This window comes from Pelecanus crispus, chromosome 2 (assembly GCF_030463565.1).
Source record: "Pelecanus crispus isolate bPelCri1 chromosome 2, bPelCri1.pri, whole genome shotgun sequence".
In the NCBI taxonomy this organism is placed as follows: domain Eukaryota; kingdom Metazoa; phylum Chordata; class Aves; order Pelecaniformes; family Pelecanidae; genus Pelecanus; species Pelecanus crispus.
In genome coordinates this window covers 52,336,585-52,363,704 of record NC_134644.1, presented here as the reverse complement: position 1 = coordinate 52,363,704, position 27,120 = coordinate 52,336,585, and the positions used below count along the sequence as shown (strand labels likewise).

The 27,120-nt window shown below is 39.2% G+C and overlaps 1 protein-coding gene across 19 annotated transcripts in view; it reads left to right on the top strand.

Moving 5' to 3' along the window:
- The window catches only part of CLASP2 (cytoplasmic linker associated protein 2), a 149,043-nt gene that overhangs the window by 10,377 nt on the left and 111,546 nt on the right, over window positions 1-27,120 (top strand). For all 19 annotated transcript variants that reach the window (XM_075706228.1, XM_075706227.1, XM_075706221.1 and 16 more), the window contains exons 2-6: window positions 5,343-5,421; window positions 16,983-17,086; window positions 20,608-20,699; window positions 21,047-21,122; window positions 22,635-22,732. In XM_075706228.1, the coding sequence (XP_075562343.1) occupies window positions 5,343-5,421; window positions 16,983-17,086; window positions 20,608-20,699; window positions 21,047-21,122; window positions 22,635-22,732 (449 nt within the window). The remainder of the gene's footprint in view (window positions 1-5,342; window positions 5,422-16,982; window positions 17,087-20,607; window positions 20,700-21,046; window positions 21,123-22,634; window positions 22,733-27,120) is intronic.

Here is a 27,120-nt window from a genome sequence, read left to right as displayed (position 1 = left end):
CCAGTGACTGGAAGAAGGGAAACATTGCACCCATTTTTAAAAAGGGTAGAAAGGAGGACCCTGGGAACTACTGACCTGTCAGCCTCACCTCTGTGCCTGGGAAGATCATGAAACCTTCAGATCCTTCTAGAAGCTATGCTAAGGCCCATGGAGCACAGGGAGGTGATTCAAGACAGCCAGTATGGCTTCACCAAGGGCAAGTCCTGCCTGACCAACCTAGTGGCCTTCTGTGATGGAGTGACTGCATCAGTGGACAAGGGAAGAGCTACGGATGTCATCTATCTGGACTTCTGTAAGGCCTTTGACACAGTCCCCCACAACATCCTATTCTCTAAATCTGGAGAAAGATGGATTTGATGGGTGGACTGTTTGGTGGATGAGGAATTGGTTGGATGGTCTTATCCAGAGGGTTCTGGCCAACAGCTCAATGTCCAAATGGAGATCGGTGACAAGTGGTGTCCCTCAGGGGTCCATACTGGGACCAGTACTGTTTAGTATCTTCATCAGTGACATAGACAGTGGGATTAAATGCACCCTCAGCAAGTTTGCAGATGATACCAAGCTGAGTGGTGCAGTTGACATGCCTGAGGGATGGGATGACATCCAGAGGGACTTGGGCAAGCTCAAGAAGTGGGCCCATATTAACCTCATGAAGTTCAACAAGGCCAAGTGCAAGCTCCTGCACCTGGGTTGGGGCAACCCCTGGTACCAATACCAGCTGGGGATGAAGGGATTGAGAGCAGCCCTGCGGAGAAGGACTTGGGGGTACTGGTGGATGAAAAGCTGGACGTGAGCTGGCAATGTGCGCTTGGCAGGCCAGAAAGCCAACCGAATCCTGGGCTGCATCAAAAGAAGCATGGCCAGCAGGTCGAGGGAGGTGATTCTGCCCCTCAACTCTGCTCTGGTGAGACCTCACCTTGGGGTATTGCATCCGGCTCTGGAGCCCTCAGCATAAGAAGGACACGGACCTGCTGGAGCGGGTCCAGAGGAGGGCCACAAAAATGATCTGAGGGCTGGAGCACCTCTCCTGTGAGGCCAGGCTGAGAGAGTTGGGGTTGTTCAGCCTGGAGAAGAGAAGGCTGTGAGGAGACTTTATTGTGGCCTTCCAATACTTAAAGGGGGCCTATAGGAAGGATGGGGGCAATCTTTTTAGCAAGGCCTGTTGTGACAGGACAAGGAGTAATGGATTTAAACTAAAGAAGGATAGATTTAGACTGGATATAAGGAAGAAATTTTTTACAATGAGGGTGGTGAAGCACTGGAACAGGTTGCCCAGAGAGGTAGTGGAGGCCCCATCCCTAGAAACATTCAAGGTCAGGTTGGATGGGTCTCTGAGCAGCCTGATCTAGTTAAAGCTGTCCCTGCTCCCTGCAGGGGGGTTGGGCTAGATGATCTCTAAAGGTCCCTTCCAACCCAAAGCATTCTATGATTCTATGATTTCTCAGTTGGGCTGGCAATTTTGATGTGATCTGAGAAGTCAAGGATGGTCCTGAACACTGGCTTGTTAAAGAGTGGCCCAACAACTAACCAACTCCAGTTCAAATAGGCCTAAATTTCTTTTCCACTGTGAACATCAGAAGCCGTGTTTAACTATATGAAACAATAGTGAGCTGATGAATCAGTCTCAACATACAAAGGCTCTTTATAGGCAGCAGGCAAAAGGTTTAATGAATGCAGAGTAGGAAACAGATCCAGTGATTTTAATCCCCGAAGAAATACATCCCTCATTGAAGCTGGTGGGGAAAGAGCCATGATGCTGGTGAGAGGTTTCTCTGTTGATAGTGGAGAGCCTGTGTTGGTACGTGGTCCCACACGGTGTGTGAGAGCTTGGAACCTTTTTCTTGCAGATCAGTTCTGCCTTGACTTGTGGTGGTTTGGTTTTTTTTTTTTTTTTTAATGCTGCTCATGTGACCCCATATCAATTGTTATGGACTTCTTCCAAAGGGCTGCTTGAATACTGCATGGATGATACCTACCAGAAGATGCTGAAACTCAGAACATTGTGTATCAAAGTAGAGAAATGTTAAGACCAATTTACAAAACCAATAAGAGGTAGCGTATTTGGTATACTCTGTAGTGGTATGCTTCAGCTGAATTGTTTTGAAATGTGCATTGTGAGCCAATTTTGTAGCTAGAGCAGTTTCCCATTACTTCCAGCCTGAGGTCACATCATACTTTCTTACTCTGCAGATATCAGGACATTTCCTATCTGTTATCTTTTCAAAGTTTCAGACCATAGAGGACTTTATATGAGCTAAAGAATAACCATTATGTTGTAGGTAGAGGATTGCTCCCTTAAGACTGTAGTAACCTGTTCCCTTACTTCTTATCTGTAAAGGTTCTTGTTTAGTAGCTGTTAGAGATGAGAATTTCACAGCAGTGTTTGTTACTTTTCCATTTCTTAAACCCAGGATTAGTCTCATATCTTACTCTCACTTAGGTAACTTTTGAAAGCTTTATTTCACCCTGTGCGGTCTGAACTATCTATTTTCATACAATAAGGACATCACAAGACAAAACTACTACTACATAGTATTTACTGAAGTGGCTTTTGTACGCTAATTGTTGAAGTAGAACCCTACTGCATTCATTAAGCAAATCTTTGATAGGCAGTTACAAAGAGCCAACACCATATTGACAACTGCTTGAATGGTTAATCAAGATAAATGTGACTTGGATCATAAGAGGTGATTAAACTTTATGCATTTGCAGGGAGGGGTACAAAAATATGGAATATGTAGGCATTATCTCAGTGGGTGCTCTTGATCAAAATAAAATAGTTGTACACAAATGAAATACAGGTGATCGGATTCTTTGTTGGCAGTAATGGTCATGGTAGGATGAATAGCCATTTCTCTGCTAGTTATCAAGTCTCTGAGCCTGAGGTATATGAAGTTCAAATATTCCATATGGCTACTGTTTTTACTCCCTGCCCCCAACCAAAACTAACCAAAAAAAAAAAAAAAAAAAAAAAAAAAAGGCAAAATAAGTCCCACAAAAAGCCCTCCAAACCCTAGAGGCTAAGCACTAGAGGAATTAACAAAGAAATACTCTCCATCTTACTCGGAACTCTTCTTTGGGATTAGTGAAGAGTAGATCTGTAGTAAAAACCAGCCATGCATGCTTTACTTTTTTAAATTGCTGAGCTGCTGTTGTTCAGAATGGTAGAAGTCTTCAAGAGAGGATTTTAGAAAGATAATCAAATGTGTGGAAAAGTGAGAGACACTAAGTATCTTTACAGAAGGAAAGGCTGTGGTTTGTGTGTTAATAGACCCCAAAATACTTGTATGGGAAAGGGATCTGTCTTAAGTTGTCACTGGAAGACAAGTCTGAGGTGGGGCTTGTAGTCAGGAAACAGAAGCATAGGAAAACAATGTATATCCAAAATGAATTTCTTATTTCTTTCAGGCATCACTTTTTAGATTGAGATTTTTGTCTTGGGTCTCACAGTTTGACAGTCTGGCAAAGAACATGAAAGAGCTTTTGGGAAGCCTTGACGTTACCATAAAAGCTGACTTAGATTTTTTTGTTGTTGTTGAAGGAAGTTATCAGTTGTTTTCTGTTTTCTCATCCGAAGCCATAGATGCAGTCACTTGTTGGCAAAATATTCATTTATATTGCTATTCTCTGTTTTAATATGTAATAAAATTGTAAATTTCCAAGTAAATTGTACTAACTTGGAACTAAGTTTTGTATCTCCTGTTTAAAAGGAGATCTATTGCACTAATACTGATTTTATTCAAATCAGCTTAATTATGCGGTTGCTCAGATTCTAGATTTTATGGGGACCTTCTTTGTCTAGTTTCCTGTGAAAACAAGGCTCACGTGATCCTTTGTGTGTGGGCCATGTGTGTTCACATTCATCTCCAGTCAAATTTTTTTTGGCCTGTTGTCTAGTGTGGACAATTGTGACAGATAAGGATCTTGAGGAAACAGAGTTGTCCAAGAAAATGTGGTTCCAAGTTTTATGAAAATAAATAGCTAATAGAGGGGAGTAATTCTGCTCATGTCTTTGTGGGGAAAAATTTGCGGTGCATGTCTTCCTAGAAAATAAAGAGGAGGAAAAACGGTTACGAATGCCCAAGCTTCAGGAGGTCCTTCCTTTGGCATTTGCACCCTCATGGACAGCAAACCGAGTTAACTGCAAGATGTGAAAATGCAGGTTCTGGTGTTCATAAGGAACTGTTATAGGAAATTAAAAACAAGCTCTTGGAACAGTATGCAGGATAGTTAAGGGCGAAAAGAAAGCGTCCTGACTTGTTAAAATTTAATTTAACTGATCACTTCTGATCATGTTTTTGTTTCTGTATTAGCGGATATTGTCCTCTCATCTAGTTTCTGTTCATAGATGGGAACTTCCTCACAATCCCAGTAGTATTTTGAACGTCCTTTTGAATTCTGATTTTTTTTTTTGCTCTTGTTCAACAAAACAACAACAAATGAAGAGAAGTAAAACTTCCCTACCTTAACAAAAAGGTGGACAAATGGTGTGGTCTGAACTGCTAGGGACAACAGTAATAGCTTCTCTCAGTTGTTTTCTTTCAGGAGTTTGGAAAACAATGTAATGACCTTAGTGGATGAGCTAAGTAGCTAGATTGAAGTAAGCTCTTGGCATCTGGGAAACTGTTTAAACCATATTGTGCGTGTTTGGTTTTTTTTTTTTTTTTTTTCCCAGTCTGTGTTAGTACTTCTGTTTGGGGGCTTAGTTTTGCTTTTTAAATTGTTTGCTTTTTCAGAGATTGGTAACTGCACATACCACCTCCACGTGCCCCCCCCCCCCCCTTTTTTTTTTTTTTTTTTTTTTGTTAAGGCATTCTGTTTTGTTTCTTTCAGCAGCTTAGAAACCTGGTAGAGAAAGTAAGGCCCACTGGTACCTGTTTCAAAGGAATTTTGATTTTCAGTTAATACTGAATTACACCTCTAGAGTAATCTTTTAAAGAAAATGAGGGTCAGAACTGCAGTCCTAATATATGATCCAGGGGGGGAAGCTTCTTCCAACTCCTTATTCCTCGTAATTATTAATTTGAATTTTAATAATTTGTAGCTGAAAATACTAAGACATTGAATTTCTAATATTTCTTTTCTTTCTCTTTTAAGACAAGTACTGAAAAATCTGAAGTGCTCTGGTATATACTTGATCCATTCCAAACATATTCTGATAATTTTGTTTTAATGAAAGCTTTCAAGGAATTATCAGCTCTCTAATTGGAACTTTAATTTATCTTTAGATTAAGATACAGTCCTTCAGCATGTTTGCATGTATATGTCTAATTTCTTTAAAATGTATGCTGAAGAATTCTTCAGTGATCCGTTTTGTATATCTAATGCTTTTGTTTCAACAGGTAGCATTACTGGGACTAGATGTTTTAGGTGCCTTTGCTGACAGACTATCAGGACGCTTTAAATCCTATATAGGAACCGGTAAGTGAAATATAACTTTCTTAAGACCAACAAGTAAAAGACACTACTTTGTTTTTTCCTCTCCTCCCCTAGAAGCTGAAGTGGAACATGTTGAAAGCTTTCTGAGCTAATTGTGATGTCTTGGTAGGCATCTTATTGCTGGATTGGAATTTAAATAATTTTATATTTATCTCTAAACATTCATTTGTCATGCAATCACTGATTTCTAGGTGGTGGTTGGGATTTTTTAAAGGTTCCAGGAATATCTTTTCAGTGTTTAGTTTTACGCTATATAGTTGCTTACCACTCCCCAAGACAGTCATCTAAAAATTACATTGGAACGTGTTACCTTTAACTTGTGTTAAAGATTGAAGGTTTTATTTGCAGATCACTTCAATAAGAGCATTACGTCTGCTGAAGCCAGTGGTCTCAGAGGACTATGTGGTCTACCTTGTGTTAGATAACTGGACTGTAGCTTTTAGCATTCTAAACCTTTTTATGGGATGATAAAAAAAGGACTAACTGTTACTCTTGTGTGAAATGTTTACTCGAATGAATTTCAAATTAATGGATCTACATGTGCCTGAGTATGAAACAGTTGTTCTGGGAAGTACGAGCAGACTATGCTGCTCAGCTCATTTTGCTGTTGTCCTTGAAAACAGGTAGTGATACTAGCACATTAACATTGGTGTTATATCACTGGCTATATTTAAAAGAAGTTTCTAGCTTAATGTCCTTTTCCAAAATTTGTGTGAATTATCTTGCATTTTGTTCCCACATGCCCAGCTATCTCAAATTGTCAAAATGTTAAGCTTCCTCTTCTTTACATGTCTCCTTTTGTATTTAAGAGTTAAGAAATGGGCAAAATTTGAAAGTTTAGGAATACAAAGTATAGTTTATGACAAGTTACTACCTAAATTCATTGAAAGCATATTTCAGGATGCTGCAAAACTACTGCAATAGTGCACTACAGAATTTAAATCTATTTTATTGCAGAGTGTTTTTCTTTGGCTGGTTAGTTTTGTATTGGAGCAGTGTAAGGGAACTGCAGTGTGTTGTGGTATGCAGAATATTGATTTCTGAATAGTCTCCATTTGGAGCTACAAACAGTGCTAGGCTTCAGAGTGTTACTCTGTTTTGATATATATTTTAGTGGTGTGTAGAACTTAAGATTACAGCCACTTCATTAAAGGTTGGAAAGCTTATTTAATTGCTTCTGGTTTTGTTTTTTTAACTGTAAACTATTTGAGAATAGTTTGAAAACACTATTTTTTTTTTTGTCCCAATATTTGAGCAGTTTGAGCAAATTAAAGATTTAAATTTCAGTACTCAGTAGCATTTATATTGACAAAAAAAAAAGAGTACTGGCACTGGGTAACCATCGAACACGTGTAACATCAAAAGACATCTGAAGTCTGTATTCCAGAAGTACTTCTTTTAGAAAAGCTGAGTAGTAGTGCCTTCAACTGAAACTGGTCTTCTGAGCATCTCTAGAATCAAGACCTGTAGAGTGCATTATGCTAAATATGCAAGTCACTGTTGTGTATGATCAGCTCTTATATAAGCTTAACAGACATGGAAATGTTAGTCTCAGTAAAGGCAGAAAGCTATCTTTATTTTAGATTACTTTTTTAAAGAGTGGTTTATAGTATGAATTCTCTTCAGTTGGTAGCTGTCTCTCCAAGTCTCATAACAAGATTTGGATAATTTTCAGTTTTTGTCAGTGAGGCAGTAATACAAAAACTTTTTTGTAAATGTCTGGGAGTGTGGATAGTCTGGGGTTTATGAGAGTAATTAAAACCACACTGGTGAGCAAGAAAACGGCTTCCTTCAACAAAACTTAAAGAACAGCAGTTTCCCAAATCATGTTCTGTTGACTTCACAGAGTTGGCTTCTAACATAATCTGAGAATGATTCCAGTAGGTCAGACTAAAGGCTCATGTCTGCCAGTGATCCATTTGTGGATGCCTAAGAAGAAAGTAAGGACAGGACAAACGTGCAGTGATAATTCCTTCAGTACGACCCTCCTAGCTGTCTTGCAGTTAAGGGCCAGCTGAGGCAGATGGTATCTTCAGTGTCTCCCCTGTCACCCTGTTTTTCTACAGCTTTATCTGGTTGGTTTTTGAACCCGCATAAATGCAAAGCCTGTTGTAGTGGAAACAATCTCCATTTGATATCAAAGGTATTATAACTTTGCCTCAAATTTAGAGGAGTTTAAGATAGGCTGGGCATAGTTATTCTTCGGAGACAAGAGACACCCAAAGGAAGTATTAAAATAACAGTAAGCTCATAGAATCATTTAGGTTGGAAGACCTTTAAGATCGTCGAGTCCAACCATTAACCTAGCACTGCCAAGTCCACCACTAAACCATGTCCCTATGCACCACATCTACACATCTTTTAAATACCTTCAGGGATGGCGACTCAACCACTTCCCTGGGCAGCCTGTTCCAATGCTTGACAACCCCTTTGGTGAAGAAATTTTTCCTAATATCCAATCTAAACCTCCCCTGGCACAACTTGAGGCCACTTCCTCTCATTCTGTCACTTGTTACTTGGGAAAAGAGATGGACACCCACCTTGCTACGACCTCCTTCCCGGTAGTTGTAGAGGGCAATAAGGTCTCCCCTCAGCCTCCTTTTCTCCAGGCTAAACAACCCCGCTTCCCTCAGCTGCTCCTCACAGGACTTGTTCTCTGGACCCTTCACCGGCTTTGTTGCCCTTCTTTGGACATGCTCCAGCACCTCAATGTCTTTCTTGTAGTGAGGGGCCCAAAACTGGACACGGTGTTCAAGGTGCGGCCTCACCAGCGCCGAGTGCAGGGGGACAATCACCTCCCTTGCTCCTGCTGGCCACAGCATTCCTGATACAAGCCAGGATGCTGTTGGCCTTCTTGGCCACCTGGGCACACTGCTGGCTCATGTTCAGCCGGCTATCTACTAACACCCCCAGGTCCTTTCCAGCCAGGCAGCTTTCCAACCACTCTTCCCCAAGCCTGTAGCGTTGCATGGGGTTGTTGTGACCCAAGTGCAGGACCTGCCACTTGGCCTTGTTGAACCTCATACAGTTGGCCTCGGCCCATCGGTCCAGCCTGTCTGGATCCCCCTGGACCTGAAACGTTAAATGTGTTTTTGTCTTAATAAAGAGTGTTACAGTTTGGTTACCCTGAGATGTTTTTATTCATGATTCAGAGCTCAGTAAATGATGGAGGTACAATAGCGTATTACCCAACTATAACATGGCAAAATATATTCCACCCCCGGTTTCATTTCCTGTTCAGTTATGATGGGGATAAACTTATTTAAGTGCAGAGACAAATAACTAATGTGACTGAATAGTCACACCCATAAGCATTAGAGGCTTTTTGCTAAGAAGTAAAAAACATGAATGCTTTATTATTTCCATCTTTAGAGCCTACACATATGCTGTAAATTAGATTTGGGCAAAATCAATACAATAGTTGTAGGACAGATGCTTTCCAATATTCTGAAGAGCAAGTTAGTGATCTTTGTATTGAAGTGTAATGCCTGATAAGAGACTTAATGCAGTTTCCTAGGCAACAATCTAACGTGGCAGTAACTTACTTTCAAGGTGTTATCCTTTCATGATTAACCACATTGCATGCTCTCTGCAGCTGGCATCAATGTTCTGGGAACTTGGACACGCAAATTCGGAATCTCTTTTTTAGTACTTCCAGTGAAGATGCTTGAAAATACTTTGCTAGCAGTAAATATGAGGGTACGCGTTAGTTCATGAGACTGTGGCTATATTCTGGAAAAAATAAAGCAGATTAAGGAGTGTTTGAGTGTTATATCTTTCAGTATTTAAAACTACTGCTTGTTCTGTGATTAAAAGAGATTATGTAAGAGTACATAATTACTCTGTCACAATCTCTTTTCCCAGGTGATAGCATTAATTATTAAAATACTATATATCAGAAATGAAAGAGAATATTAGAATTATGGGCAAATGTGACTGGATGATAGAGTTTCTGGGAAAAGTCTCTACTCGTAGTTTCCTTTTCTAAAAGGAGCGAATGTTATTTTGTCCTCTTGTTATTGTCGAAGTAATGGGAAAGAAAAAGTATAATAAAGGTATATGGAATCTGTTTTAGTTTTAATGTGGTGTTGTATCATGACATTTTTCTGCATATGTTGAACTGTCCATTAGTCTATGATATAGTTACATGGTCATTCACTTTCATACACAACCTTACAAGATCTTGCAAAATATATTTTAGTTATCTGCAAATTAAAGGAAAGATACTTGATGCTTAAAAAAGACCAAACACAGACACACATGTTATATTTAAATATGTACGTATATGTATGTCTGAATATAGACACAAATGTTACACACAAAAAACTCCATTTGTAAATGTGTGTATATATGTAATAGCAGTTTAAAATTCTTCTTACTGTAAAAAGATACCAGTGGGCAAAAACAATTTTGGAAAATAGTTGTAGTACTGTATACTAAGATGTGAAACCAATTTGAAGTGTTTAAATTCTTTCCCAGGTGGCTTCTAGAAGTGATGGAAGAACCTTTAAATTAGACTCTTCAGAATAATTTAAATGCTCTTTCAAATTTATTGTCATAATTAAGCATGCAAGTATGTTGCGTGATTTATTTTAAAGCAGTTGTAAGGACTTGCAATGTGCATTAATTTTTTGAGTGCATTTGGATTAAAGCATTTGGTACAAGAATTGGGAAATATTTGAGTAAGACTTCATTTAGATAAGTGACACCCAAGTTCTTAATTTTTGCTTTTTCTCCTGCTTAATGATTGAAATTTTTGTATGGAAAAGACTTCAATGCACAGTTTAATCAAGATGTAACTCTTCAATAAGTGGTTTTAATGATGTATGGAGAAATGCTTTCCTCAACACCATGAAAACGAAGAACTGTTTTAGTATGAGCTACCATGGATATACAGCATGTAGAAAAATACTGGATCTTCAGGTTTTAGTGACTGACTGATTTTTATTCTTTTTTATTTTTATTAATTTCCTTTAAATGTTGAGACTAATGGCACTATCTACTGTAGGATTCCAGATTACAAATGCTTGCAGAACACCTAAACAAAAAACGTGGAATAATTTATGTTGGAAGGGATCTTCAAGGTCATCTGTCTTTGCTTAAAGTATGGTCAACCTCTGATGTTAGAGAAAACTTGGAAATTAAATCAAATTATTCAAGGAATTGAATTGCTCAGATAATGTAAAGCAAGTCTTTCTATTTATGTGAGAGAAGTCTTGTCTCAAAGATACCTTATTGCATATAAATGCAAGTCAGGTGTTTTGTCTGACATCACCTTTTCATTTTACTGCTTATTGACCTCAGGAAAATCTGTGTTGGATATGTGTTGTAGGATTTGCTTAAACAATAAAATGCTGCATATTTCAGACTTTATTTTAGAAGAGGCTTTTAGAGGAGACTCCAATATTTGTATTTCTTTTTCTCCAGAATAGATGTTTTGAATTGCTTTTATATTTTCAAATTTAACAAAAATATTAACTTCCTGCAACATCTCAGAAAATTCTGAAATTTTCTTTGGTTCCCTGTATAGTTAATGATCATAGCTAATTGTCATAGCTGATTTCAGCTGTGACTTTTTGTCATCATGGTGACAGATTCCCTAAAGCTTTAGTAAAAATAAAAATCTGTGCAGCCTTTTAAAGCTCTTTATGTCATGGCTGGCTAGCACTGGAATTCATTAGTAGTGGGAATGAATTTTACCTGAAGTGATCCATGCTAGAGTGATAGGCTGTGACCTGGAGTACCATCTGCTTGCTGTCTGTGGACACTTCACTGTATGACACCTAGAAATACAGTGCCATTAAGTAAGAGTAGAGAAATCCTAGCCTTCCTTGGTTTCTCTTTGGTTCTAACTAATACTAGTTCTGTAAAAACCTAGCCTAGAGCTAAAAAATTTCAGGAGATGACATGAACATTTGTTCTTTATCTTCTAGTTTTCTTGCTGGTCTAACACACCTCTTGAAACTCTTTGGACTTGAAGGCTCTCTTCTCATGTTCCTGAGACTGAGACCCTCGTAAATTCATGCATGTATTGTATTTAAAAAAAAGTGTTTCTTTTTTCCCCTCCACTACTGGTGATGAGTTTATCTCATTAATTCTGTTAATGCTTTTCTTAGTTGGCTCCTGGAGAGACCCAGAGAAGCACGTTAATGTCTGAGATGGCTTTTGATTAAACTTGCCCTGGACTGGACTTTATCTTGAGGAAGGGAGCAGTGAGGCCCTCTCTGAGAGCCTGCTAATCATTCTTTGGTTAGAAGCAGTCCTTGGCCATGTGGGTCTGTCAGACCAGCCCTATTGCTGGCCCTGTAGGAGCCTTTGTGGGATTCCTTTCTCTTCTGTGCATTTTACCCAGAAGAACAGAGCCTGCTCTAATTGCAGAGGCAGCTGTTCCCTCCCTCCTTTCTAATGGCAGCTGTTTAATGCTGTTGCCTGAGCTGGCAAGGTTTCTGAGAAAACTAGGAAGATATTGCTGCTTAGGTTTAATCTGTTTCTGGCCTCAAAGCCTTTTTTTTTAATGTCTGAGACAAGAAGTTAGACTTTTTAGTAACAGAATTTTTGCCAATGCTGATGTTGTTTCCTTGGTAAAGATTCTTATTTGTTTAATGCTTTTTTGTAAGTCTTTGCAGTAGAGCAGACATGTACTATCTAAAGTTGGTTCACAGAAATGGGTAGGTGTGAGAGAGTATATATAAAATAGGCACTTACAAAGAGCAGGTGTAAGTGGTCAAGAGAGAAGGAATAGAGAGGGAGCTGTGAGCGATAATACAAACTGAAAAGCTCCATATTTGTGTCATAACAGAAGGAACTCTTGTTAAAGTTTAGCAAAAGGAAATTGTTTGTGCTACCTGTGGCATTCTTTGCTGCAGGGGGTCATAAGCTGCTCAGGATTTTTTAAAAATGCACTGGGTGCCATTCTAGGCACTGACTTCTGTGACTTACTTGTTTATCATCTTCAGTCCCAGTAGGGGAAGTAAATATTTAATCTCTCAAGGCTGTACTCTGACTCTCCAGGCTGGTTTTGGCCTGATGTCTTGCATCTACTGTCCAACTAGTGGTGATAAAATCATTATATGAATACGTGTAAATGAAAATTTATTTAGGTTTACCAAGCCAAGAGAAGGAAGACAAACAAAGGAAAAGAAACCTAAGGGATAATAAGCTCTGTTAGGGATATAAAGAAAAGTAACTTATGCAATTAGAAAGGAAAAAGGCGTAAATAGCAGCTCAGATGTAAACAGCAGGTCAGTTTGAGGTAGATCTGGTACAATTAATGTGTGCCATAGAACATTTTTACTAACACTTCTTAAGTTTTCTTCAGTAATCAAAACCTGTAAAATCATGGTATAATAATGTAGAAATCTTAACAAGAAAAACTCAGAAGTGGCTGGTAGTGATAGGAGACTTCGACAACATGCTAAAATGTGGCGAAAAGGCAAATTGAATGGGATATAGTGCTGCTTGGCTCTGCAAAAAATAACCAGCAACTGCAAAGCGAATCAGTGTCTCCTAAATTTAGTGTAATGTTTCTCTGCATATCAGCAGAAATAAGTAAAAGGAAGAAAGTTGTCATAGGTTACTAGGTTTTCCAAAATCCCTTTGAAATAATTAACGAAACTGGGCAACAGAAGTAGTAAGATGGATAAGGTTAATAGAAACCAGTAGGAGTGCGTGAATCCATATTGAATGTAACAAATTATATACTTCACCGTGTAACTTGTTAGGAGACTACCACTTTGAATACTGCCTTCATGCATGGTCCTACTTCTCCTTCCCCACCTTTCTTTTAACTCCAACATCCAACTTTTAACTTGAGACTGTTTAGTTTGCAGACTGATGCCAGAAATGACCAAATGCATATATTCGCACTGCAGCCTAAGGAAGGACGCTGATTTGATAATGCTGATGAGAAAGTGTCAGCCAAAATGATTCTTCAGTTGTATGTGGAATGAAATGGGGGGGGGGGGGGGGCAGCATTGTTCTTACTGATGTGTTTTCTGGTCATCCATTCTTTGAGATGTAGTAGTACTCTAATCTTCTAAAGCAGAGACTTGATTTTTGGTAAAGCCTTCCCTTGTATTGCAAGTGTGACTTCAGCTGTTCCTCATAGGGATAGAAACCTGCCTAAAGCTGGACAAGGTAAAAATCTTTTTACAAAATCTTAGTGTGCAGACACCCAGCAGATACTTCCTAAGGTGCCAGAACCTCCACAGGCTGTTCCTGTTGGCTCAGTTCTAACATACCTCTTAGCTCGTGCTTTTGATTGACATGTGCGTATCATCTTGAATGTCTGAGTATGTCCTTAGTTCACCTTGTAAACGGACAAATACTGGTACAAGGGGTGGTACAGGCTGTGAGGGGGAAACAGTGGCTGAGGTAGTGAGTAGACAAAGCTGCTGCTTTCTAGTGACAGCAGTGGCTTATCCTGATGTAGAGCAAAAGCCTGTGTTACACCGTCATCTCTGACTCTAGGCTGTAATTGCTGCTTTGGGCTTAGGTGAGGTTTCTTTTGAGACCTCAAGAGTTTCTTGTACTCTCTTGATTTTGGCTGGGCAGGACTAGAGAGGAGTGAGGAGAGGCCAAGACGCTTGGAGTAGGGAAAAGAGAAGGGTGATCAGCAAAACAGGATGCTGGGATGGACCCACATGTCTCAAATGTTATCAGAACCTTGAGGTAGGGAGATATGTTTCCCACTCTTTCATAGAAAGGACAGCTAACACAATTCAGCTATTTTTCACTATAGCTCTCCCTAGACGTGTCTAGCATTTGGAGGAAAAGTGATGAAGGCATTAGGAATTCGAATTGAAATAACGTCTGATGGAGATCCCCTGCTGCTTGAGCGTTCTGAAACTTCATCAATAGGTGAACAACTTAAAGTAGTTTCCTGCTGGAGCTTATTCTGACAGAAAAGATGAACTACCAAACTGAAAACCAGCTGGTGGTTGCCAGCATTCAACAGCCTAATTTCATTTGTCTTATGCATACAGACTATATCATGCCTTATATGGGGTCTTACAGAAACTTGAGATTTAGCGGGAAAAAAAGCCAAGCCTGCAGACATTTGGGCCCTTTAACAGCTCCCACAGCAGGCTGTCCCTCTGTCGGAGCTCTGTGAGTGGCAAAGGCTGGCATGTTCAATAGCTACACACACTGAAATCTGCAGGCTGTGTCATAGCTTAGTTTAACTCTATGACCTCACCTCTGTTCAGCGGCTTCTAGTAGCTCTTCTCTGTGCTTGCCCCAGTGATTCGAAGCGGAGCCCTGGTATCTGCAGCTCCATCAACTGACTCAGCGTGCTAACAAGTCACAAAGGAGCCGTGTTCCCGCAGGACTGGCACTCCCTGTGTTTCCCTCCACTGGAACAGCTTCTCGGTGGCTGTGTTTGTTTCCCTCTCTGTAAAGCAAGAGTTGCCTTCTGCTGCCCAACAGGCAGCTTAATGTAGCAGACCTCACCAGTAACGTACGGTATGGGAAAAAGGACAGTTTAGCAGTGCTGAAAATAATAATGAAAAATACTGTTGGGAAGAAAAAGTGTAATCAGTAAGTATATGAATGATTGGAAATTTAGGGGAGAGGTCAGCTGTGTACTCCCAAAATTCACTTCTCGAGTTCTGGATGTTTCTTCTGTGTTCACAAAATGGGAAAAGAAAGCCCCAAACAATGCAACAAAAAAAACCCCCACCCAACCCAAAACAAAACAAAAAAACCTGCCACACACTAACAAAACAACAACAAAAAACCCCAAACCAAAACAAGAAACCCCAAACCCTTCTCTTCAAACTGTAAAATGAAGGTAGCTCTAATAATTTATTCAGACGAGAATGGGAAGAGAAGATAGATGAAAAAAGCGAAAACTTGATAATTGTAGCTAAAGATGTCAGTGGAATATTCAGAGCCAGTAGAATTAAGTATTCAGATTAGGACAATTAGTGTTCAGAATAGAGTAGGAGGGGAAATTCAAACTTCAGCAGTGTATTTGTCCAGTAATAATCACGGTACAGAAATGGCTGCTGTTTTTAATGTAGGAACAGAGGACTGAGGAGACCTCCCGAGTTACTGATTCTGGTCCCTTTCTTTTGCTGGCAATGCTGTTGTTCAGTTATTACTATAAAATCATTAAGGACTGTTAAAATTCTTTCAGATCTCCCTTTCAAAGAATAGGGCGATACAGTTATTTCTTCTGTGAGTAGAATAGGAAAATTAATTTTATAGCAGGCAGCAGCTGAGAGAGATCAGGCAGCAACTGTAAAATACTCTTGGATGTTCAGAGATGTAACACCAAATGCAGCAAAAGGTGATTTTAGCTGTTACTGTATCTTTGTTTGTTGGACTGTGAGCAAGTCTCCAAAAGACTCAAGGTAAACATTATGCTAGTTTTAGAGGTTTGGAATAAATGGCATGGTAATTGCAAACTTAGCCCCAGCTTAACTCGAGCGCAGGGGCAGAAGGATGGGCTGGGTGGGTGTTGTGGTCTGTATTGAGTAAGTTCTGCCTAGATTACGTGACTGATACTTGCTCTTAGAAAACTGTGCATCAGATCAGAAACAAAAGCTGATGCAGAAGGTTGAGCTGTTGACAGGTAAATGTTACTGTTAGCATGTGACGCTGCTTTTTCTAGGTGGTGTTTTGCACGCTTATACTAACTTTAAAAGCACTGTCCCACGGGAGGTGACACCTCTGCCAGTTCCATGCCAGCTGTACTTCCTGAGGGAAGATGGCGCACCTGGTGCCCTCACCCCTCGTTTTGAAGAGCTGGTACCAAAAGCACTGGGGGGAAGAATCTCACAAAGCATGTATGTAGGCCCCAGATGGAAGACTGGGAACCAGTATAGCAGGATGTCTTGCACAATGCTGATCCAAGCATTCATTCAGATAACTTTCCTAAACAACATAACGCTAATTTGTTTATCAGATGTAATTAGAAACTTCTCTCTGGTTAAGCAGATGAAAAGAATTTTCATTTTGAGTGAGTTCTGATTTTTAGGATGTGAAATCATCAGGCATCATGCAATTTTAGTTAAATATTATTTGGGGATGCTTGTTTTAAAATAGTAACTTTTACTGATGCTTCTACTGAAATAAGGCTGAGTTTCCGGAAGATACACTGTGTGAATAGGAGGATTTAAAACTCTTAAATTCTTTTGCTAATTAAACAGCAAAATCCCGCTGATTTGAAAATACTCCTCCTTCCTATCCCAGTTCTTTCTTATGCCCCAAGTCCTGGCATTATTTTTCAGAAAAGCCAGGCATTCAGAAGCTACTAGCATACTTTTAGCAGATTAAATTGAAGTCATTCATACAGTTTTTAAGACAGGAAGCTTTCTTTTTAGCCTGTTGGCAGATACTGTTTTCTTCAATTTCAGTCCAATGCATTTATTGTTAGTCTTGTAACGTATTCAGAAATACATTTGAGACTTTAAAATATTTTTATCAACTTAAAATCAGATTTTATTTTCGAATGAGATGTATCTTAAATCTGTTTCAGGAAATAAGTATTAGAAAAATCTTCATTGGGTGTTTAATCTTTTTTTTTTCCTCTCCTGTAGTTCTCCTGCCTTTGATAGATCGTATGGGAGATGCCAAAGACCAAGTTCGAGAGCAAGCACAGAATCTTATATTGAAATTGATGGACGAAGCAGCACCGCCTATGGTATGATTACTTAATGATTCAGATGTAGGTCTCCAGTGAGCTTATGACTTATGCATGAGCTTGACTTTGAATATGTCACAATGTTATGGCGACTGTTAATGGTGTAAATGTTAAAGGTATTCTTAATGGATTGACACTAATGCATTGTTCAGCTACAGATAAAAATCTGGCACAGTGCAGTTCTGCAGTTTTTGCATATCGTAGCTAAATTCTGAGTAGATGTTTTCATGTCATGTGGCAGGACTTTGTTAATTAAAGCATGCTTGAAGCAACCTCCTAAGTTTGGGTTTGCGTAATGAGAATAAGTTTGTTTAGCTCTGAATTTATTTTAAAATGAGCTTTGTACTTGAACACGTAGGAGTAGTCTCACAGTTGAGACGGTGCATTTCTGACTTAAAAAAATCTGGCTTTCTAGATATATGACAAACATGCTGCATGAACCTTTGACAAACTGAGACGGGGATAAGTTTCCTGCTGCCTTGCCATCTTTGAGATGGGGATAAGTTTCCCGCTGCCTCGCCATCTTAGGTTGAAGTTTGAGTTAAGCAAACCTTTTTACAGTTCTTGGCACTATGTGGCTTCCAAGTGCTAAATCTTGTATTTCTACTGTGTGAGCCTGAAAAATGTAGAACTGTTTAACAGGATTACATTGTTTGAGCAATGATGTTATTTGGAACTCTGGAGACCCTGGTTGTCACTAGGAACTGTTGTTCAAGTTTTTAATTTCTGAAGAAAATGTGCTTCTGAGTTTTAACTGCAGAAGTTAATAGGGAATGTCTTATTTTTTGTGAACGAAAATGAGGTTCTTTTGTGTGCTAGTTCCTGGCTTTGTTTATTCATAGATGCAGGTTTGAATGTTTGTGCACAGGGACTAAGATTTTGCAGACTTGATCTGCAGTGAGAAAATTGTTCTCAGTTGCTTTGTTTGCCTGATAGGAAAAACAGGTATCATGTTAGGCGACTATAGAAACATTTATCTCCCTTCAAGCATGAAGTCTTTTCTCACATGATTTGGTCACAGATCTGAGTGGGATTTAGGCATCAAATTCTAGCAGTGTCATCCACAAAGACATGCCTTTACCTGTTCATGAGATCTAATTTTGGTCATATTCATTGACAAGAGACATCGCAGCATTTTTTCATGCCTAGGTGCAAGTAGTTCATGAGTGACATGTTCCTGTGCCCAGGATGCTCTGAAGTACCTAGCAAGCAGACCTGAAAGTACACCTACTTCTACAGTAATAGCATTTGGATAAATGCACAGCAGAGCATCTTGGCAACACATTCATTTGAACAATTGCTGATAAAGAATGTGGTGATAGTTTCTTCATGCTAGCCTCTCATCATGAAAGTGTTTTAGACTATGGGTCCATCTTTCAGTTTCTGAAGAGTGGTTAGATTGTACACTAAGGCGATGGAAGGAAGCTTCCATACCCTTTGAAGGTTACCCACAGTGTAGGAAAGAATACAAGATTCATGAGGTTGAAGGAACAGCGTTGTGTAAATAAGAGAAGGTGTGGCTCTTCTGGTAGCTCGCCTAGGGTGGGAGAAACCTGGCTTCAGGTGTCTGCTCTCAGGACAGCTTATGTATCATTAAAAAATTGGATGAAAAGCATCAATCGTCCTCACAACAGAGACCAGAACAGAGAAGCTTTTCCTGTGCCTCCAGCACTGAAATACAGAGTTTCAGGCTCCCTTTGCTGCAGAGAAACGTCCCTTTGGAAGAGCTGGGTGGAATCCTTTTTTAGGGATAAGACCTGTAAGTTTCTTCCTGATGAATTCATCTTGTCTGTTCTAGTGTGTTGTTGAATAATATTTAATTTGTTCTGTTGTCAGTTCCCTTTTCTTGTTTTAAATGTGTTTGGTGGGTTGGCTTTTTTTTTTGGCTTTGTTTTTTATGAGGGAGAACTAGATGTAGCTGGTTATGGGCAGGAAAGCATAAAAATAAGAATCTAGGTGGTATTAATGCATGAATGGGACAAAGGGAGGTTGATGCCAACTGTTGCTAGCAAGTCATGAGAGTTGAAATTTCTAAGCAGCCATTTGAATTTCTCCGTTTAGAAGAATTCAGTTCTTAAAGTAGGGTTAATTTAGTGAAAGACTAAGTTTCTTTTCAGTCTGTTTTGTTTGTTTCAGTATTCTACAGTTACCTTTCTACCTGTATTTTTGTACACCTAGCAAGGAGATTTCCTTTTTTCCATGTTTGTCTGGATCAGTGGGTTAATTGGAAGGATGTTTTCTTCTGTAAAACCCTGTTCTTTGTTGCTAAGCTGTGCAGTTTTGGCAAGCCATATCCTGCTTGTCTAAGGTTTGTTTTCTCTAAATGTAATGAAGTATAAAACAAACAAACAAGAAACCACAGATGGGACAAAAAGATCAAGCAAGGCTCTAATTGGAAAATTTTACGTCTGATACGAAGTGTGCTACCTCATTAATAAAGAGGATGCAGTATTCCCTGCTCTTACTCTGTTTTTGTTAATCAATAGCTCAATCAATAGCTGTTTGTGAGGTTTTTTTCTGGAAAGCCGACTACAGTCGCGATAATTTGTATCGAATACATTTGAGCCGATTGGTATGGAATTGTTGTACGACAGTGCAATTGCACCACGTCGGGGGTAGGAATGAGGGTGGTGCCCAGGCTGCAAAATGTGCTATTGCCAGTGTGCAGCCATCGCTAGGCAACGCTCCCCGCGGATGCTGGCTGGCTGAGGCTGTAATGGCAGCGCTGCAGCTGGGGGAGTTGCAGTTTGAGTCTGTACATCTGCTCCGAAATACCGCTGAGAATCCCAGGACTCGTAAGCTTCATGTTTACGCTTTTTACACTCTGACATACAGCTAGAGAACGACAAGGAGGTGGAAAGGTAAAAAGATAAACTGAGGAGGGAAAGAGTAAAGGCAGGCAATGAAAAACGAGTGCGCAAGAAGGTGAGTGAGGGTTTAGCGAGCCAGAGAATCGTACTACAGGAAGCGGCACCAGCACAAAAGGAGAAGCGAAAGCAGAACAAAAATGGAAGCAAAGGAATGAGAACGAGTGGGCAAGAAACAGTTGAAAAAATGAAGAAATAAATTTAAAGCAAAAGTAGGGGAGAAGTGGACAGCAGGAATATGGATAAGGATGAGCTAGAACGGATGAGAGGAAATTTTGGCAGGGAAACAATATGAAGCAAAAAGAATATAGCAACTTCTGCTTGAGTCAGTAGTTTGTAATGTTAATGTTTGGTTTGTGTGTGTGTTAAGAACATGCAGAATTGTTGAGAGCTGTTTCTCAAACAATAAAAATACTCAGCTAAATTTCTAAAGGATGTTTTTTAGAAATTGTTTTTGGTATAGGAGTAATCTGTGTTGTGTTCCATACTGTACATTCTATAACTTAATCTTACCTGAGAAGTGCCTTTACTTTTCCAATGGACCTGTCTTCTGTTATTTTTTTGCAACTGTTGTGAATGTAATTATGAAATATGGAGAGAATTACATTGTATTGTGCTCCTGGTAATCAAAGACAATGATTTCTGTTTTTATAGTACATTTGGGAACGCCTTGCTGTCGGTTTTAAACACAAGAATTACCGATCCCGAGAAGGAGTGTGTTTGTGTCTTATTGCTACCTTAAACATGTAAGCTTTTTGTTTCTATGGAGACATAATGGTTCTATCCTTCTTCTGACTGTCATTTTTCTCTGAAAGTAATACTTCAGGAAGTCTGATTCAATTAAATTAATAAATGGGAAAAATCAAACAACTTAACTTGTGAGCTTTCTGAAAGAAAGACTAAAGGTATAGTATTTTTGTCTTTTTTAAAAGTAGACAAAGGACTAGCAAGAGAGAGATGGAGCTTGACTGATGTCAGTTTGCATTTTATCAGTGCTAACCTAAAAGTTCACTTCTGCATAAAGTATTTTCTGTTTTTCTTTAAAAAAATACATTTAACTTATTTTATTTTGTTTTTTTTTTTCTTTTTTTAGTTATGGTGCACAACCATTAATCCTCAGCAAGTTGGTACCACATCTGTGTACAGCGTTTGGTGACTCGAATAGTCAGGTAAGGATTTCATTACTTACTGTTGCTTCAACAACTATACTTTGACAGAGGAATGAAAGCAAAATAAATGTAGGCATTTAAGAAAAGCTGATAGGCTTGCTTGTATACAACAGATCATTGTTTTCTACCATGAGAAACAATAAACCCATTTTCTTCTGAATCAGTCCATCCAATGGAACGTGAAAGTAGAGTTGTAAAGGCAGCAGTGTTGCGATATACTGGCTCCTTTAGTTTTGTCTTCAGAGGTTGAAACTAGTCATTACTGAAAATAGTTGCTTCTAATAGAGCATGTTGAAAGAAAAGGAAAAGAAAATACTGACAGGAAGAACTGCCTCCAGAAGGAGCCCCTACATGAGACCTGTAATAGTCTGCCAAATTTGCTAAAGATAACATTATCATGTGCAAGACAGGTAATAATTTCCTAAATGGAACCCAAATGGCATTTGAGCACATGCAAGAACTGTAGTTAAAATCAGTTAATTAAGCAAAAACAACTACAGTGAAGATCGAGATGTAGTTCATAATGGTGACACCTGAACTTCAGAAAACCTTCAAATGGAAATGGATAAGATCTCTCTGGATTTATCTGAAGTTGTGTCTGAGAGAAAAGACTAAGAATACAGTAAGGAAGAAAGTAGCATTGGCAGGAGGTAGGCAAGTAAACAGGATAGGTCTTTATGCTTATTTTTCAGGTGCAGCGAAGTCCTTGCCTGCTCTGTATAGCAGCATTGTTCTACTCTAGAGAAAATCTGTTAAGAATTTGTCTTGTTTGTTGATCATTAGTAAAGATGTAGTTCATATCTTGATAGAGCAGTTGTGGGTTTAGTTTGAACTGTTACAAAGAACAATACTAAAGTCATTCCAGTAATTCTTTATAGAGAATAATGGCATTTACTAACATGCATTTTCGGCAGTTTTTATTGTGATGACTATGTTTAAATTTTTTAAAGAGGCACTCCATCTCCTTGCTTTAACTGTTCTTTCCCTTTCCCCTGTCTTGTCTTACTCCCTTTCTTGTGCTTACGTGATGCCATGTAATTCCTGTTGAAGGAAGTAAAGATAACGCTGATCACTTTAGCCCATGCTTGTGGACAGTCAGGTCCTCAGTTTTCCAGAAGGGCCTCACTGCATGTAGAAACAGATGAAAGCAAGATGAAGTGTCAAGACTGAGTGCAGAGGCTAACTTTTGGAAGTATTGCCCACTGTGATAGAGTCCTAAAAAAAGCACGTGTTTTCCACAAGTATTATTCTTATGTCAATCCCAGAAATTCCCTCTAGAGCTGTTACTTCTAGGACTTTTCAGGTACCATCTGGAGATGCTCTAACGCAGAACAAGTACCATCTTGAAATAACAGTTGTATTTCCTTTCCCTTCCATCCTCATTGTTTCAACTGTTTTGTGAAATGAGTTGGCATGCAGGTCGATAGAAACTGGAAGATTAGTGGGTTGTCAGCAAATGTTGTTTTGGTTTCTGTAACCCAGAAATTAACAATTTAAACTCTGTGTTCACAGGTGAGAGATGCTGCCATAGCAGCCATTGTAGAGGTTTATAGACATGTGGGAGAGAAAGTACGAATAGATCTTACAAAGAGAGGAATTCCTCCCGGCAGGTGAGTTAGCTGTTTTGGTTTTCTGATCCTGAGCTGTTCTGTGTTACTGTTCTTTATCAGAACTTTAAACTCATTAAAAACTTTGTTTTGAAATTACTGTAATTTTTATTTTATCTTCTCATTAGTTTTGCTTCTATTATGATGCTACTAGCGTGCCTGACTTTCTTTTGCTGTTGTGTTTTCTGCTTGGAAGAGGCATACAGGTGTATGATGAAAAGCAGCCTTACTGTCACCAGTTAAAATCCCCTGACTTAAGAGAAGCTGAGAGCTGGACACTAGTAGAAAAATGTTTCAAAATTAAGCAAATATATACTGAGTGCAGTGGGGAAATAATTAGAAAATACTTGAATATATACATCTTGTTCCTTATTCTAGAGTTGCTGTTCAGCCTCAGTGTAGAGGAGTCTCAACTGAAGCACTTAAATCAATACTTTTTCATGTATTACGCGTGTGTGAGGGAGACCAAGTGTGTGCATACATGTGTAAGTAGGCAGTGAAAGTATGGCAAATCAACAAGCTACTACTTTCTTGAAGATAGTTGTAATGGAAAAATTGTCCTCCCTTGCTTCTTGCTAATTAACATCAGACCAACCCTTTCCACCCAAAACATTTGCTTATGGGCTACAGTTAGATGAGAGAGAGGTGCTTTTCAGAATAACTACTTCCCGATTCTGAAGTTGCAATTCTGGGGTTCAATGAGAAAGGAGCATTCAAAAGGAGTGTTCATTGGTCTAACTGTTACACATGCCATCGCAGGACACTGGGTGTTTCTTGCAAAAGGTGCAAGGAAGTTTTGAAAATGCGTACTTAATCGGTCCTTTCTTTTTCTGAAAAGCAATTCCAATCTTTAAAGGCTGGTCTGTGTTGTGTGTAGATTAGTTTATATGAAATAAAAGGCCTTTCTAAAAAACTATTAGCCCTGGTTTTTAATGATGATTTGTAGGGTATCAAAATATCATAGGAGAATGGTGTTGAATTTACTGTTTCAAATTCCAGGCAGAGTTCAGCCCGTTTGGACAAAAGCTTATCCTGCCTATGGGAATGGGAAGTTGTACACATTCTCTTGTATCTAACGGCTGTCACAACTTTAGACTATTAAGAGATTATACGGTTACCACAAAGCTTAAGCCATATTATTAATACAATTCCAAAAATTGAGTTTCGTAGCAGATAATTGAAGCATACCAGAGAAGATTCTTCTTGCGTTAAGATAGGGTCTTGGACATCTTTTGGAACAGAGAATAAGAGCAAAAGAGTGCAGATAACAGCCTTTGTTTGTACTATGAATGTCGGGTCTGACCATAAGTTTAGGTTCAGCACTCATCCTGTTCACATTTCCATGTGATACAAACTGAGTAAATCTTGAGATCCAAATAGGATTAAACACCATAGGAGCTTCGTATCCTCAGGGCAATCAACAGCTGCTATTTTAGTTGCAGTAGGTGCCAAATTGTTATTTCTACTGTCTGAATCAGTTGAATACAAAATTCCCCCTGATCTGAAAGCAAACATAGTTGTACCATTTGCATTTACATAAAGAAGCAAGGCTCTACTTGGTGCATGTTAAACGGGCTGTTGCCACTGTATCTCAACAGTTTTGTACCTGACAGTCAAGGCTAGTGTAAAATAATACATGAGCTGAGTCTCAGTGCTGCGTCCTCTGCAGGAGTTTTCAGGTTGGGTTGAAGGGGGGAGTTAAGATTTATTTGAGTTGCGCATGAGGCTACTAGTCTCTGTTCCATCCATCGCTGACAGAAAGCTGAGTTCCTGTAGTCTGTTCTTACTCCTTCACACAAGTAACAAGGCAGTTGACAAAGCTCAGGAAAGACAGATTAGCTCTATGGTAGCTCAGGCTGCTGTTCCTTCAGAGGCAGACCTAATTTAAGATGTTTCTTCCCCAGTGCCTGTCAGAAGTTTTCCCTTCGCTTAGATGCATTAAAATTTTCATGTGGTTATGCATGAGCTATGATCTGTGGAAAAAAACCTTTGATGCAAAGTATCATCATTGTTTTGAGGGGAATCTGTTCATATTTGTGCGTCTGGGTAGGTTTTAAGGGTTTTAAGTATTACGGATAATCTGTGGTTCAGACACAGCTGCTTTCAGTTGTTGAGTTTGGCCTTAAAGAACTGCACTGCAGCTCCTTCACTGTATGACAGTGCATTAAAAATTGTGTGTAAACATAAATATGAGCAGAAACCCCCATTACTTCATTATTTGGTGCACACCTGATTTAATAGAACATAGGCTTGTTTAGTTTACATAACGAATTACACATTAGAGATCTGTGTGTTGCTGCTTGAATGCACTCTGCCCTAAAGCACTGAAAATAAGAGCTCATGTCTGCTGAAAGGAAGGCAGGAAAGTTAATCAAACATTGTTTTGAGAAATTGTTCAACTTCCTTAAATATGAAAGTGGTGTATACATATTGTGTCTATATAAAGCCAAATGTAGTTAGTCATTTAATAATAGTAGGCTTAAAAGGTTTTGTAACCTGCACCTGGTAGGCTTGCCTTTGTGGAAAATTCTGGATTTTCTAGAGAAGGTTTATTGGACCTGTTGGAGTCTAGGTAGTCAACAAAAGAAGATGGGATCTTATTTTGTAGTTCAACTCTACTTGTTACTATTGTATTTTTCTTCAGAACATTTTTATTCTTTACAGAGAGTAATTTTTGAGTTTGTTTATGAACAAAATCCATGAGTTCATCTTTCTATTTGTTATTTTTCAACTTACAAATCTTGGAATAATACCATGGTTTTTGTCTGAAGCACACTCCTTTTTCAGAAAAATCAGTATCAAGTCAGTGGTTGGAAATTTGGGTGTTGTTTTCCCTTTTGTTAAAGTTGCTGCCAGAGGGGTTTGACAGTCTTTGGTATCAGGCCTGTAAGTATTAGTGATAATACATTTGTAAATACTGAAAGTGGATGTTATATTTCTTGTTCTCTGAGCCCAGAATAGTGAACAGGTTTTGTTCTATATGGGCCAAATTGAATTTGTTACAGTATGGAATCTGTATGGCTGATCTTCCCTGAATGGAAATAGTATATGTGGCTCTGGATAGCAGTTGTGTAGTCTGAGTGTTAAAAGCTTTTTAAGATCTTTCAGGAAGTCATCTGACAACTTTTCGCACTGTTACTTGAGAAACATAAGCGTATAAAACCAGTTACTTGTTTAGTTCTTATGTCTAGGGCCACAACTTCATATACCGAAATGTTAAAGCATTTTGCAGTATGCATTTCTGAATCCTGCATTTTATGTGGTATGCACATTCTACTTATCTGTCTAGTTCATGTTGTAGATGAAGTCTATCTGTGTCCATCTGTGCAAGATTTTTTTTTTTTTTTTTTTTGGAAGGGGGAGGCAAGGGGAAGTATGTGCAAGGTTTCATATAGGCCATTTCCTGATTTAGGCTCACTTTGGCCATGAAGAACAGCCTAGTTACCACCCTTTCTTCTTTATCCTCCTGCTGTTGACAGGGGAGCGGTGCCTTTTTGCCTCTTCATCACAAGGTCCAAATTTTTAGGTATCCCCCCTTGCCTGTGTCCTGGTTTTGGCTGGGATGGAGTTAATTTTCTTCCTAGTAGCAGGCATAGTGCTGTGTTTTGGATTTAGTATGAGAAGAATGTTGATAACACACTGATGTTTTTAGTTGTTGCTAAGTACTGCTTATGCTAGTCAAGGACTTTTCAGCTTCCCATGCTCTGCCAGGTGCACAAGAAACTGGGAGGGGGCACAGCCAGAATAGTTGATCCAACCTGACCAAAGGGCTATTCCATACCATATGATGTAATGTTCAGTATATAAACTGGGGGGGGTTGGCCAGGGAGCAGCAATCGCTGCTCAGGAACTGTCTGGGTATCGGTCAGCGGGTGGTGAGCAATTGCATTGTGCATCACTTGCTTTGTATATTATTATTATTATTGCATTGTTATTATTATCATTCCTATTTTACTTTATTTCAATTATTAAACTGTTCTTATCTCAACCCAGGAGTGTTTCTCACTCTTACTCCTCCGATTCTCTCCCCCATCCCATTGGGGTAGGGGGAGTGAGCGAGCGGCTGCGTGGTGCTTCGTTGTTGGCTGGGGCTAAACCACGACACTCTGGCATGCAAAGAGTTGAACTCCATCAAGCATGGTCATAAACAATGGCTTTTCAGTATAGAAGTGTAGTGCATGTTCTTTGCTAGCATCTGCATTTCTATGTGCGTGCACATCAGCTCATGCTGTGTCTTAGAAGGGTATATATTCCTCTCATTGAACGTAATCGCCACAATATGTTAATCCTTTAATAGAGACCTGTCACCTGCTGCAGGAGAGGGTTTAGCAGGTTGCCAGGAGGCCCCATCTAAAGGGCTACAACCTCAGACATTCATTCACGGAGACAGC